This window comes from Vanessa atalanta, chromosome 18 (assembly GCF_905147765.1).
Source record: "Vanessa atalanta chromosome 18, ilVanAtal1.2, whole genome shotgun sequence".
Taxonomy (NCBI): domain Eukaryota; kingdom Metazoa; phylum Arthropoda; class Insecta; order Lepidoptera; family Nymphalidae; genus Vanessa; species Vanessa atalanta.
Genome location: NC_061888.1, coordinates 4,427,923 through 4,443,083, shown reverse-complemented (window position 1 = coordinate 4,443,083; position 15,161 = coordinate 4,427,923). Strand labels below are relative to the sequence as shown.

Sequence of the window (15,161 nt, the reverse complement as noted above, 5' to 3'; positions counted from 1 at the left end):
TTTACAAATATGTATATAATAATATCACTACATTAAGTTTATACACTTTTCTTTCAAGTAAATTAACTTTAACACTGACTTTACTATTTAATTAATACGGAGCTACGTACTAAGGTGTTATCGTGTTCGCGTTACTTCGTTTTCTTCGCTTTCACGCTTTTACATATAGATGGACCTATATACATATATATACATATAAATCATTTGATTTTAAAAAATATAGCACTTAGGTACCTATTTGTATAATAGTTTCATATCAATAAGGGTCAAATACAGTTTGAAAGAAATGTCTTTATTAACTTTGAACAATTCGTTGGGACAGCGTGAAAAGCTCTTATTTGAGTTTTTCTAACAACAATTCTATCGTGATTGTGATATTATTTCGATTTTGTCATATAGTCTAAGGAGAGCAAAATAAACATGTGTTTTTATGGTACTTATAGGTTGGCGGACGATTAAATGGGCCACCTGATGGTAAGTGGTCACTACCGCCCATAGACATTCCTTACATCGCCAATGCGCCACCAACCTTGGGAACTAAGGTGTTATGTCAATTGTGCCTGTAGATACACTGGCTCACTCACCCTTCAAACTGGAACACAACAATACTGAATACTACTGTTTGGCGGTAGAATATCTGATGGGTGGTATCTACCCAAACGAGCTTGTAAAATGCCCTACCACCAAGTAAAGTGTTCTTATTATTATAAATTGTAGGGTCATTTTGTGCTTGCCTGCCCTATAATAAGTTCAAAAAAAATTTGGTTCGAAGTATTTAACACCAAATCGCATTATCAAAAGAAAAAGTATATAATGTAATTCAAGTTAGTTTTATTTAGTTCATTTCCCGAATTAGTGTATTTAATAGAACATATTATGTAGACTCGTCTAAGTAAGAATTAGTAATCTTACATTAATAATTCAAAACCTAGGCCAAATAATAATAATGATTTATTTCTTTGAAATATATTAATACATAGCCTTATCGTCAAGCTTGTTTAATTTTTTTGTTAATTATGATTAGCGATTATCACCCTTTCCTCTAATGCATCAGAATGCCAGCGGCTGTGAAAATGTTATCTCATACGATAGGTAATCGCCTGGTACTGTGATATATTTCAGTAAAAAACTTCAGTGCGACCAATTGTGGTATATGCAATCATTTAGTGAGGTACGAATGTTGTTTTTGTGTCTAGCAGTGCTGCACTTTATTGTTGTAACCGCCCGCGCCTCAGTTGTCTTTGAGGATTGCGGTAAGTTCAAAATACTGTAACTGTTAATTTTGATTTGTTTCTATATCCAACTTAGGTAAATGTAACGTATATTTTAAGATATTAGAAATATCTGTTTAATAAAAATGAATAAGAGAGTGACTTTATCTCTGTGTAATGATATCTTTTGCAAACTTGATCGGCCAAATATTTTAACCGAATGTTTCAAATTGAAATCTACTAAAGTTGAAGATTTTTGTGCCTTTGTGTAATCAATTTATGTCGTCGTCAGCGGTGAAGAAAATGGCCGCTGTGTCGAAATCAAATCAAAGAACCGTATTCGTAAACCAAGACATAAAAGAGTTTTTTTTAAATTGTATCCAACTGATGGATTATCCTCTAGGTCTTCTCCTTTTAGAAGCGGTTTAGATATTACCATTCATACACGTATCCTCACGTTTTCCATCATTTACGAGAACTTGATGATTTATAATAAATTAGGTTAATTTAAGCATATGTCAATTCAGTTTTGTGCCCTTTTTTCCTGTGCACCTTATGTACCCAGAATTCAACCTACGATCTTCAGTTATGAACGTTCTAACTTTTTGTTTTACAGGTGATAAGTGCTCTATTTTTGGTAATTTAATTTTGTCGTTTTTAAAATATACAAATTGTGTAATACAAAAACAAATAAGCAATCTTAGCTTACTTGGAAAATAAGTGGCAAAAATTCAAATAGGTATTGATTTTTACATAAATGGTGACATGACGTTATTCTTGAAACTGCGAATATATACTTCATGTTGTTTGTACATATATTTATATTTTACATGATATCTACCATTTTCATTACATAAGAATTATGAACATTAAAGTCCTTAAATATGTACAAATATAAATTAAAAATAGTTATTGTATAAATCTTGACCGGGTGAAATGGTGACAAGAATGCTAGTACTACTTTTAATAATATTTTTCAGATATCTGAGTCCAGACACATGCTTTAGATAGTTCACTTTCATGTAACTATGACCTACCAAACGTTATTAATTAGACCTTGAGTATGGCGCCATATGCAAAAAGCAAATATAACTTGCCAACTGCTTCTATTCCCAAAAAATTGTCCTAAAATTACTTAAAATAAATAGACAGCTCTTAAAGTTATTTTTCATTCGTGAGGGAGGCGCTTTAATTACGTTTATCTTACCATTTACGTTATTTTAAAGATAAAGATATGATTTTAGTGGTTTTGTAAAATCCCAATGAGCCTTCTCGGCCGTTGGCTAATTTGCTAACATGATCGTGTCGACACTGATTACATGAGGTTGCTATATCAATTTGAGCATGAAATGTAATGTCTCTTGTTTTGTTGAAACATTTATCGTAAATAATAATCATTAAATTAATTCTGTCACTCAATTTTATTGAAACTTTTTATCGGTTCAGTGATGGGACTCCGTGACTACATTGGGAAAGACATTAAAATAAGTTTTATCTGAATTCCAACAGGACCTACGATACCTAATAAAACAATGTATGTAGGTATATTACTGCATTGTTAAAATATAAGTAACTGTATTGCTGGAATTTAAATTATCTTAAATTTAAATTGTTATTATTATATTCTGATTTCTATAGCAGTTAAACGTCTACAAAAAATATCGAATAGAACAAAGAAAAGATGGAGATAAAAAAGATATTATCGCGAGTTATATTTAAATATTTTTAAACTCAAATTATATTACACCCACCAAATTTCGATAACCTACTTTGAAGTTCATTTGTCATAAAAACGCGATAAAAATACAAATAGGTACAGACATTTTGATTTTAACTTTGATTTTGGATGCACGAAAAATCTAGTTATGATAAAAAAATATTCGTAATCCTAAGACAGGCCGGATGTTAAGTTATCGAATAACTTTTAACTTCAACTAAGTACATATCTTAAGCGGATAAATGTACACTGATATAAAATAATCCTTTTAATACGCTTGTTTTTGCAAAACTAATATCGTTTGTTTATATACAAACAAAGGCTCTAAGTGACAATATTAAAAATCAATTAGATATATTTCTATATCGTAAACCTCTGAGTTTATTAGATATAGTAGATCTAATGTCATAAAGATAACACAACACTTTCGTAATCTCTCTATTTATATCTAAATATTTATAAATCAAATATTTTGAAGGGTCATAAACCAATACTTTATATTGACAATTAACTTCTGATAACTGAGCATTATGAATACATTTATAGCTACTGATAAGTAGCCGTGATTTATATTTGAGTTTTCAAATTTTGTTTACGTTTGATTGTTATTTCAATAGTAGCCTTTAAAAATGTTTAATGGATAAATATGGAGCATTGTCAAATTCAGACTGTGAATTCCATCAGTATCTGTATATAATATATTAATTTATATGCACGTTTTATTGTTGATTAATAAAACGGTTTCGTATTAAAATGATACATGTGTATTCATTAGACTACTATATGAAGGAACCCTTATTAGTACTTAGAAAACAATAACGTAAAATGTGATTATAAAAACCAATTAATAAAGCTATCACACATCTGTAATCCAGCTTTAATCTGTCCTTTCATAGTACGAAAGAGCTTTGCGGTACACCTTGTTGCATATTATGTATATTGTATATTGTTAAATCTTGTCTATAATCCTATGTTAGTGAATAATTGAATATACACCTCCACCTCTATGGATTTTGATACGGTTTACACTTAAAGATTAATAAACAGAACAATAAAAGACGGTTTGTTTATCTAATTTGTTAATATTTTGTTCAAAATGGCTGGACTATGAGGGTGTTTCATCCAAAGACTGTTTTCATACTATTATTTGGCTAAAGCTGGCTAAGTCTTTGGATATATATTAAAATAATGTAATAGTAAATTTTAGGCCTACAGAAAACTTCGCAGTATTATGCATGTGCCTATCTTTTAAGTTACAATTATAATATCTATTTTATATCTAAATAATAGAGCTTTGTGCAAATCTGTCTGAATATTTACTAATCATCATATATTCAATACTTAATGTTATCGTATTCCGGTTTGAAGGATGAAGGTTGAATGAAGCCACAGTTACTGATGGCGCTTTATATGGGCAGTAGTGACCACTTTCCGTCAGGTGGCCCATTTGTCCGTGCACCTAACTATACTATATAAAAAAATAAAGTAACGCGATCATGCTAGTAATATAGTTTCTAATATCGTAACCTTAACAAACAGGACAATATAGTAACGTAATTTTCTTAGTAAACCACTAAGCTGAATTTGTCTGATGCAAGCTTGAACCTCATGGAAGGACAAAGAGAACTCAATATATAAAACCTACTGTCCTGATTGATGGAAATTATGACGAATGGTATTTGAACATTTCTATACAACCGTATTGCTTATAGCAAGGTGTAAATTATTAAAAAATAATAATTTTACATATACCTTGAATTACGGATAAGCATAAATAACTTTCTTTTTTTCTCGAATAGAATTTAGTTTTTCTTGAAATTTCTAGAATTGAATGACGCCATGTATTACGAAGTTAAGAATTTTAATTATGATAATAGGTAAAAATATGCGGTACCGCCCATTACTAATACTATTTAATGCTTCTTAACTGATAATAAGATAACAGATATCTACTAGTTTATATACAGAAATACATATGTATATGTATGTAATTTTGATGCATTTACTGCATATATAATTTGGATTATTTAGTGCAGTATATTTAAGAGATTGTTTTATCAAATCCAAAGTATGAAGTAGGTAGATAGGTACTTAATTAGGTATTACATCAATACAATCTCAATTAATTATACTTATTAGATAACTTTTGTAAGTTATCCTAGATAAAAATCGAAGGACTTATAAATTCCCAAAAGTACGTACTTACTTTGGGAACCAAAGCTTGAAGTTTTCGTTTACAATGCAAATTTAATTCAAAATATTTATTATTATTTCTTATTCTTAAATAAGAAATATCCTAAAATATCTGAATATTTTTCCTAAGCGTTAATACAATACATACAGTTGATTAAGTATAGTTATATAAGTAGATAGGTTATAAGTTATAGTCTCATTTATAAAATACCTATATAACTGCAGTAAAAACGACGTATTACCTGCATACAATATTTAATAGCTGTTTATTAACCAGTACATATATGGTTACACAACAATATACTATTTGTAAAACCCTGACAATTATTGAAATAATGACAATAAACTTGTTTCAGGGTCGGCTTACGATTTAAAAAGTGTGAACATAGAAGGATGTGGCCTGAGGCTCCCATGTTACGTGACACTAGGAGAGGAAATTCCAGTAAATGTTGAATTTTATGCTGGTAAGTTCTGCATTCTTGCCTAAAAGAGAAATATTAAATATGTATTATCCTTGTATAGATAGACACAGATAAAACTGTTAATTTCACCTTTTTCTCATCTGTCCATCTTTTTTTTTTGTACATAACAGATATGATATATTTTTTTAATTGTATCTGAGAATATGACAGATATGAATTGCAACGACTTCGTCATATGACTAATCAAAATTAATCATTCGTCGACATTTTACTTACGCAGAAGGATTATAAAAAATATTTAAATTTAGATACATAAAAATTATTGACATTTAAGTACTTAAATATATACAAGTATGAATTAAAATTAGTTACTGTATAAATCATGACCGCCTGGAATGGTGGCAAGAATGCTAGCAGCATTTCCCCGTTGCATCGCAATTCCGATCCCCTGGGCTAAAAACGAAATAGCCCGCCTGCCACCAATGGAGGCAATAAGGAGAGGTTATACTTTAAAAGAACCTTTTTGTATTTCAAATAATTAACAAATTACTTAAGTTAAATATTTTATATAATTTTATTGTTGGAACGTGACTGCCCCTACCCATAGACATCCAAAAATAAACAACAGCGCGATTTTTAAGGTTTTTTCTACTTCGCACAATTATCCTGTGGAATCAGCTTTCGCAAGCGGTGGTAGTCTACATAAAAAAAAACGCCAGTGGGGTTACATCGCCTATTTAACCAGTGCAGTATGAGCAGGAAGGCTGTTCTAATTCGATCTGAGACACTTTTTCCGCAAATACATATTTAGTTTTGGACTCACACCAACTGAATATGTATAATAAGTACATAAGTAAATAGTTGGTTTTGTCAATAATACTATCAAGTTTCATTGCTGTCAATAAAAACAATTTTAGTAAAAGTAGAAATACTTTTTGAAAAAAAAAAGGATAAAAGTATCTACTTAAGTTTTCCTATGTTTTTTTTACGTAGTATAAATGGGAACGTTCTCTTTAAAATGTAAATCTTTTTATTACAACAAAATAATACTAATGATCATAAGAGTCATTTATATACATTCGTATTTAATAAAATAACAGGAATGCGACACTATTCATTCTTAAATTTATCATGGCTGTTGTTATATTTTATCTACAACAACGATCAAAATGACTGTTACTTATCGATTGCACTGATATTTTTCGTTATTATTAATTAAAATTGTGATAATGGAAAGTGTTATTAGCTGTTTGTTTAATTAAGATATAATCAAAATACAAAAAAAAATGATAAACTAAACATATTCTTAATATTTTCGTGATTTCATTTCTATTAGTAGGTACGAATACGTAAGAAAATGTATTATTTTGTATGTTGTTATGTTTTGGTTTCAATTATTCCATCTATATATAAGAGTGGTAATTTTTAAAACAAATTCTTAGATTAAGTCAAAGCAAAAAAAAAAACTTCACAATGTTAAACATCAAATCTAGGTTTTTAATATAACAAATAGCATTACAAAATTGAATATAATTGGCTATTTAAAAATTCAAAACTATTTATAAATGTTGTACCTATATAGTTGCAAGTACATATGTACCTGTACCTAATTACTTTGGATTTTACGAAAGCAATATGCCAATATACAATTAGTAATTTTATAAATAGATCTATCGTTAATTATGTTGTAGGTATATATCGGTCATTCATGTTGTTTTATCGACATCCGTTTATCAGAATTTAGCTATTTTTATTTGTATTATTAGTAATCGAGGCTGTCGTTTTTTTTTAACATCAAGTATTTTAAGCTGTGAGACCAACGATTAAAGACTTATAATAAAATTCTTAAAGTTTTTACTTTTATTTATTTAAAATTTACCCAACTAATTAACATACAAATTTATAGGGAACTCGTTTCTATACTGGGCTTATAACTTATTTCATACACAAGAAATAAATTAAATCTAGACACGCGGTAGCGTGTCAGTCAAGTACAAGTAACAGAACTGGCGAGCAGCACCGTGTATTATTATTATTATTATATTTATATTTTGTTATTACACGAACCATTTGGAGCCACTTTTGACCTCCTCATAACTCAAAAACATTTTGACACGCTTATGCGTGTCAAAATGAGATGGCTCATATATTGAGACTCGCGAGATACATATGTGTTCCAAATTTCATATAGGCATCTCAAACGGTTATTTAGATATTAACGTCTAAAAATCGTCATTTTTATCACTGACTGCCCTATAGATCAAAACTATAACCTACTTCCAGGTGACCTAGAAAGTTGAAATTTGGCATGCAGTTAGATAATTAGGCTAATACAAAGGAAAAAATCTGAAACTGGAAATTTTTATCATTTTATTATAATTTTTTATTTTATTGGGTCTATTAGGAACACTTATATAATTAGTTCCTGTAATAACTATATAAAAAAAATGATGTAAGAACCAGCAATCAAAACTTATGACAGCCGGTCTTCACGTGAATATATAACGAGTTGAATACCACCCTTAATTATTTTACATCCAAATATTTCCGTTTTAGTACTTATGAGTATAGTCGACTTTCGTATTTATTACGTTATTAACTGGCATTTAGCGCACATTCATGGTGCAAAATCATTATACTTTAAAAAACAATAATAATAGGCATTTCGGTACACGGCGCGCGACACGACGCCGGAGCAGCGGGATAGGAGATTTGCGATAAAACCTTGACGCGGACGTGTCCGAGCGAGTGACAACCGCGCTCAAAAGAATTATTCCAATGCCTTCCGATGGAAGCTGCCTAGTCTATTTGATTGCATATTCTTTGTTTGAGTAGTATACTCAGTATACAACAAAAAATTGGTTTCGTGAGACTAGTAGAGTATGTATATCGTAACTGGGATGATTTAAGTATGTACTCTACCGCTACAAACGGGGATCCTTATTGCTTGGAAGAATAGTATCAAGCAAGCATGCTGATGTCAGCAAAGGACTGGTGAATGGGTCAAATGAAAAAATAAAGAAGGTACATTGGAACGTCGACAACAGCAATAGCACACGTAATAACCATTCAATTCAAACATCATTTAATTTAAGAAGTCAAAACCAAGTTTCAGATATTAAGTAATTAATATGCTCAAAGGAAACAATTCTCTATTTGCCTAGCATATTCTACTACTATCCATAAATCACAAGGCCTTCGCCTTGACAGTGCTCTTCTCGACAAAGGCTCCTCTATATTTAGTAAAGAGCAGGCTTACGTTGGCCTCTCCAGAGTTAAAACCTTAGATGGAGTACATCTTATCAATTTAGGTCCAAGTCAAATCAAGGCACAAGAGAGCTCTATTGTAGAGTACAACCGTCTGCGCACGTTATACCGCCCCGACTTGACCAAATTAAGTATAAACAGAAAACGCGTAAAAAAACCGGACACTGAATGGGCAATTCACTCGAACATTTCTTCTTATAACTTAGGATAATATATTGTTGGCTATGGTCTGACTTGACTAATTCTCATATACGAATTATATTATAGCCTTCGTGAGTTCTAAGCCTGTTACAAATGAATTATAAACCCAAATTAAGCACGCAATATCTGGTTAAGATTCATGTTTTCTAGTGACTGGACCATCACAGCTCTTAATGTACGTTAATACTAACTAAGCAATACGGAGCTTTCCTCCGTTCTTCTTAGATGTTCTGAATTATAATTTGTTATAATCAACACAGACTACAATTTGTGTTTATGAACATATACATATGTTCATAAACACAAATATATACATATTTATGTTTTTGATGGGATTTACATTTCTTAGGTTAGAATAACTCGGGGATTTTCTAAAATATGTCCCCAAATATTAACTAAGTAGGTATGTGTAATGTTATTTCATAATAACTCTAATGACTTATCACCATTTCTAAGAAAAAATATTAGTATTGTTGTTGTATTTTTATTCCCGTGTTAACTACAACAGCTATAAGACTCTTTCATTCTTGAAAGAATGATATTATTTATTTTATTATATTCATGATTTTCTTACGAATGCCACAATTGAGACATTATAAGCTTTAAAAGCATGTGTTTAAACTTTTTGAAAATAATATTTATATGTTATTCATATTTACTTAAAAAAAGGTAAGTAGTAATGGAAATAAATTCCACCTCTTACGACAGCTGAGACACGAAGATTAACGGAATAGAAGCAGTGTAGATAGTCATTTTACGCAAGTCGCTTGTTACTAATTTCGCTTCTTTAAAATTTACATAGGTACCTACTCGTAAAGAGATGCCGTTTTTCAAATAACTTACATAACATCTTCTGTTTTAGATTTTGTATCACGTCAACTGGATCAAGATGTCACAATAAATATAAATTTCATTCACGCCAGAACATCAGTGACTCCAGGTATAGTATAATTAAAATATATACTTGTATAACTCATATACGCATATGAATGCTGCAAGTCCCGAAGTCTGGGTCAGCTTAAATTATTTCCAATAAGCAAGATAATTAAAAATTATAATATTCTCGCATATAAAACTAAATAAATTATGTAAATGAATTTGAATTTAGGTATACAATAAGATGTGGTATTTTTCATGAATCTTTTTTAAATTTTAAAGCGTTTTTTTTTTTCATAATGTTACTGAGGATAGATTAATTATAATATTAATAAATGACTCTTAGCAGGACAATAACCAAATGATTAGAGACACTCTAAATTTTATAAATACTGTTATCATCGTATATATTCATAAATAGACAGTTTATTAATTTATATATATATATTCATAAATTATACGTATATATAATATATAATATTATACGTATATATTCATAAATAGACAGTTTTTAATCGTTGTTCTCAATGAATTTCAATGAATGTCAAAACTTTTACCTGAATCCAAACTACCGATATAATTATTTGAAATTCTTCCTGGAAAAATATAGTAATTAATTGAAAAAAATTGGCAGACATGAATAATCTTGTGTCGTAATGCCAACATTTCAATGTTATAAGGTTATACCAAACTTTAAAACTGGTTACAAAGGAAGTCACGAATCGAAATTGTGCTTAATGGAAAATTTAACAAAAAAAAAAAAAAACATAATATAATTTATTTTATATTTATGTTTTTTATTTATAATAAACGCCACGACATTCATGTAGATAGCACATTAGTAATATGATATAGTTATAATAGTTGCGTTTGGATTCAAATCTGGGCAATTCTCGCAAAAATTAAGTTTTAAGTCTAGTATCATTGTAAAGCAATTTGAATACATAAAAGTTATTCTTAAAGTATATATTATTTGCAGAACCATGTGAAACTGTAATGTGCCCGGTGCAGACGGATGCTGTTACTTCCTTCACCAGCGTCATGTCGGTACCCACTAATATGGCTTTGGTAAGACGAAGAATCGAATAATAAGAAAAAACTTAAAACTTTTGAATATAATTATAATTTGAATACTTTATGTTATTCCGTAAAGAATAAACCATGTGTAATTATTATTTTGATATACAAAATATCAAAAGACTAATTAGACATGTACAAGTTCTCTGTGGCCTCCGTATAATTAATAGTCCATCCATATATCATTTAATTTATATAGCTATATATCCAGGCCTAGACTATGTAGCTCGTGAAGTAACAAATTAACTGACGAAGTTCTTTTCTGATATTTCCAACATTAATCTGATTAGGCGTAACATACAAATATTACAAGCCTATTACAGAGAGCACTGAAGAGTTCGCATGCTTGAATACGCTGCTCTCAGAAACTACTCATATACAACTCGATAAAATGAAATAACAATATGTTAAATATAGGAAGATTACAAATCCATAGCCACGATGCGACTTTTAATCGCGAAGCATATACAATAAGTAATAAGCGTCAATCAATATAATAATCTGGCAAGGCATGCGTGTGCTTGTATAATTTAAATTACATAAAAAAATATAAAATACTCTCATATGTCCTCACTAACTGTGACTATCAAGGCAGAGAAGAGCAGCATTTTCTCTTTTAAATATTCTTTTTATATCCTTCCTTTTTCTGAAGGTAGTCAACCTTTGGGAGTTGTGTATACAGATTTTATTGTTTATGTTAGGGTGATGGTAAAACGCAGTTTTTGGAATTGTGTTTTGATAGTAAGATGCAAAATTGCTTGACTCTTTAAAACATTTAAAAAATTAATGTATCTTTCCTTAATTTGTATAATTATATCGTGCATGGGATATTTCGGTGCATCCAAAAAAATATTATCATATGATATGAAGGCCAAGATAACAATAATGAGATATTTGTATGAGTCATTCGATGTTGACTACACTTTTATATTAGCCCAACATTACTATGTTAAAAGAAAAGCTCTTGAACTCATAAAATTCGATCAGTGGTCAGTTTTCTAGTTATGTACCCTATTACGAATGGATGTACCATAAGGTTGAATTATATGTACGTGCTGGTAGACTTAAACGAAGGTCACTATATTGTTGGCTGAAGATTCTTCATTACTTTTATAGTTGACATGCTAATTATGGCGACGTGAGATTTCTCACGTTTATTTTTTGTTTTTTTTTAATCAAATGATAATGCCCGTGCGTTATTATGATAAATAATATTAATAAATAAGGTTAACTTAATGCAATAATATATAGAAGAGAACAAAAATTGATAAATGTAGTTGACTATGACTAACATATTTAACATGAAAAAATATCGACGACCTTTGAACCAGCAGTAGCTTAACAATCTAATAGACGAAATTATAATTTGATTTTTTAGTTAAACTTCTTTATGCGCGTTTTGACACAATGATGAGAGTGATTTTTTTATGATGCGTGCGCATAGAGTAACACGAACAGTACATGGTGAGGAAATCGTCTATTAAGTGTCAAGTAGCTCCTAATACATAACTCAACAGGTGTGAACCTTATCTTATTATACAATGTTTATTTTATTCAAATGTAAATTTGTGAACGTGTTATAGGAGTGATGATTAGAGATAGTTATTATTTTATTCTTAAGTAGCTACCCACCCCGGCTTCGCACGGGTGCAATGCTGATAATAAATATAAGTACTTACTACAAAATCAGACAACGTTCACAGTTTTTCAGTCATTCGAAAATACCAACCGCTATGTCCCCGCGTTTTAAATCTGTAATATCTTCAAAAATATTCATTTAAATTACATACTGTAAAGGGCCATATGGATCTATATTAAATGCACAATTTAAATAAGGTACTTAATCAGGTAAAGATTAATGCTGTATTGCTTAAAATCGTTTCGAAAATAAGCCATAATTTCATGTAAAAAATAAAGGATAAAAAATTGTTATTGTGGATTATCACTAAGAGATATCAATAAGTGATACACATTTTTTTATGGATTTTGTTGGCGGACGAGGATACAATCGCGGACTTTTCTGTAGACGTTTAAAGGTGTATAATACACCTTGAAACGTAAACGTACCTAAAAACCTGATCTAACTGTAGTACATTTCGTTGTGTAATTTTAAAGATCAAAGCATACACAGGGACAGACAGCGGTAAGCGACTTTGTTTTATACTATCTAACGATAAGTTACTTATTATAACACAACAATACTGAGTAATGTTGTTTGACAGAAAATGTGATAAGTTTGTAGCAACAAACCGGAGGGGCTTGCACAAAGTCCTACAACTAAGTTGATCTTAAGCTATTTGTGATATTGGTAACGATAATGAAAAACATTATATGTCGATTGCTTAGTCTGCTTGTGTCAAATATAATTCTGTTATAAGTAACATGAACATTACTGCAACATTTTAAATCGTACTCATATTGAATATCATATAATATTACAATGATTATTTTGTTATTTATAAAACTTGTTTTTAAAAAGATTCTCGTTCAATAAAAACGTTATCGCTCATTTATTGCCGTCTTCTGTTTTTTTATGTAACATCACTTTTGGTTAATCGTTAAGGATAAATATATTATAGGATTACGAACTTGTTTCTGTTACAATGTTGAGAACTTAATACTTTATATTGACTCTTTATGGATCCAGTTGTGCCCAAAATGTAAATCGTCACATTGATCTTTGTTTTCAAAAGTGTTTTTTTTATAATCGTTTTTTTAAGCCTGTTTGTTGAATATCACTTTTATTGAAAACTATTTAAAATTACTCGTCTTTAAGTCGGGTGATTGACTTGCATGGCCCTCATCCAACTGCAACTCGGGTAAAGTCACGTAACATTTGCCAGGTTGTTTTCGTTGGAAGTATGAATTGTAATTTTAAATGCGGCTAAAGAATGATTGTAAAATATGTTAACGATCTTGTTAATCTTCTATTGCTGGACTTGTTTGCTTTTAATGGATAAGATTTGGAGCTTTTTTTATCATTCTACTCCAATGTACTTTTGGAGATTTTCACCAGACATATGCATGTATCCTCACGATGCATTTTTTCACCATAGTTGAACCCACAATCTTCTCTTAAGATTTTCGAGTTTGCCCATATAAATATTGATAATGTTTTCATTGTAACAACTTTTGTACATTCGCTTATTTATGTGGTTGTTTGGATAATGCAGTTGTTAAAGGGGAGACTATCTGTACCTTTTAACTTCAAACGTAAATTTTACATTAGGATTATTTAGTTTTCGAATGTCTTGGACTGAAAGATATATTAAACGTTATCGTTTATTGTATTGTATTATAGTTTAATGTATTTTATAAGACTTCCGACATGTTACATTTTTATTACATATGTACAATTATTATTTAGTATATGCAAAGTTGGTAAAAAATATGACGTGTCTTTTTAAACTTAAGTTTTTTTGCATCATTTGAAACGCTTAAGGTAATTAGAGTTTTTGTGCTGTCTGTTACGTTATATGTTTACGAAAATAAGCCAGCAGATTTTGAAATGATTTTTCATAAACAATTTTGGACTATCATGTTTATTGACAGGTGGAGAATGCTATATTTGTTTTTGTTTTTTAAGCTTTGAATAAATAAAAGCGAACGAAACGAAAAAGAAGATTGCTATTTACTAAAAATTAATTGAATTATCTTCTTCATTTCAGAATCAACGCGGCTTCTTGCAATGGCGAGTGTATAATGAAAACGGCATGCAAGTGCTCTGCTACTATGTGATCGTGCAAACTCAAAATTACTTTCAAAAAGTTTTAAGGCGATTTATTAGCAACTCAGACGATGGTTACGAGCCAGGTGACAACGATATTCCCTACAAAGAAACGTTATATAAAAAATTAAATGGAACCGACTTATACATGCAAAGGCTATTAAGAAATTATTACAAAAACAAGACCATTAGTAACTAAAAGTTTTAATTAAACAGGAAAAAATTAAAACAATACAAATAATATTTTAGTGTATTTTGATAAACATTAAATGTTAATAAATTTGAAGAGTGCCTAATCTTTTCGTCAGTCTGTTTATAAATTAATTAGTATTACATGTACAAATGTGAATATAGTTATATTTATATTCTAAAATTGTTTTTATTTTTTAAGTAATAAAATGTGATAGACCTAAAAAATATGAATACTTTTAAAACATTACATTTTTATGTCATTCTTTTACATTTTCTTA

At 29.7% G+C, this 15,161-nt stretch overlaps 1 protein-coding gene across 1 annotated transcript; it reads left to right on the top strand.

Annotated features, from left to right (window-relative positions):
- Positions 1-1,144: 1,144 nt before the first annotated feature.
- On the top strand, positions 1,145-14,905 carry LOC125070997. The gene is made up of 5 exons (XM_047681041.1): positions 1,145-1,253; positions 5,478-5,585; positions 9,874-9,951; positions 10,867-10,955; positions 14,633-14,905. The coding sequence occupies exons 1-5, from the start codon at positions 1,154-1,156 to the stop codon at positions 14,888-14,890; spliced, it is 633 nt and encodes a 210-aa protein (XP_047536997.1). The 5' UTR covers positions 1,145-1,153; the 3' UTR covers positions 14,891-14,905.
- Positions 14,906-15,161: the final 256 nt, after the last annotated feature.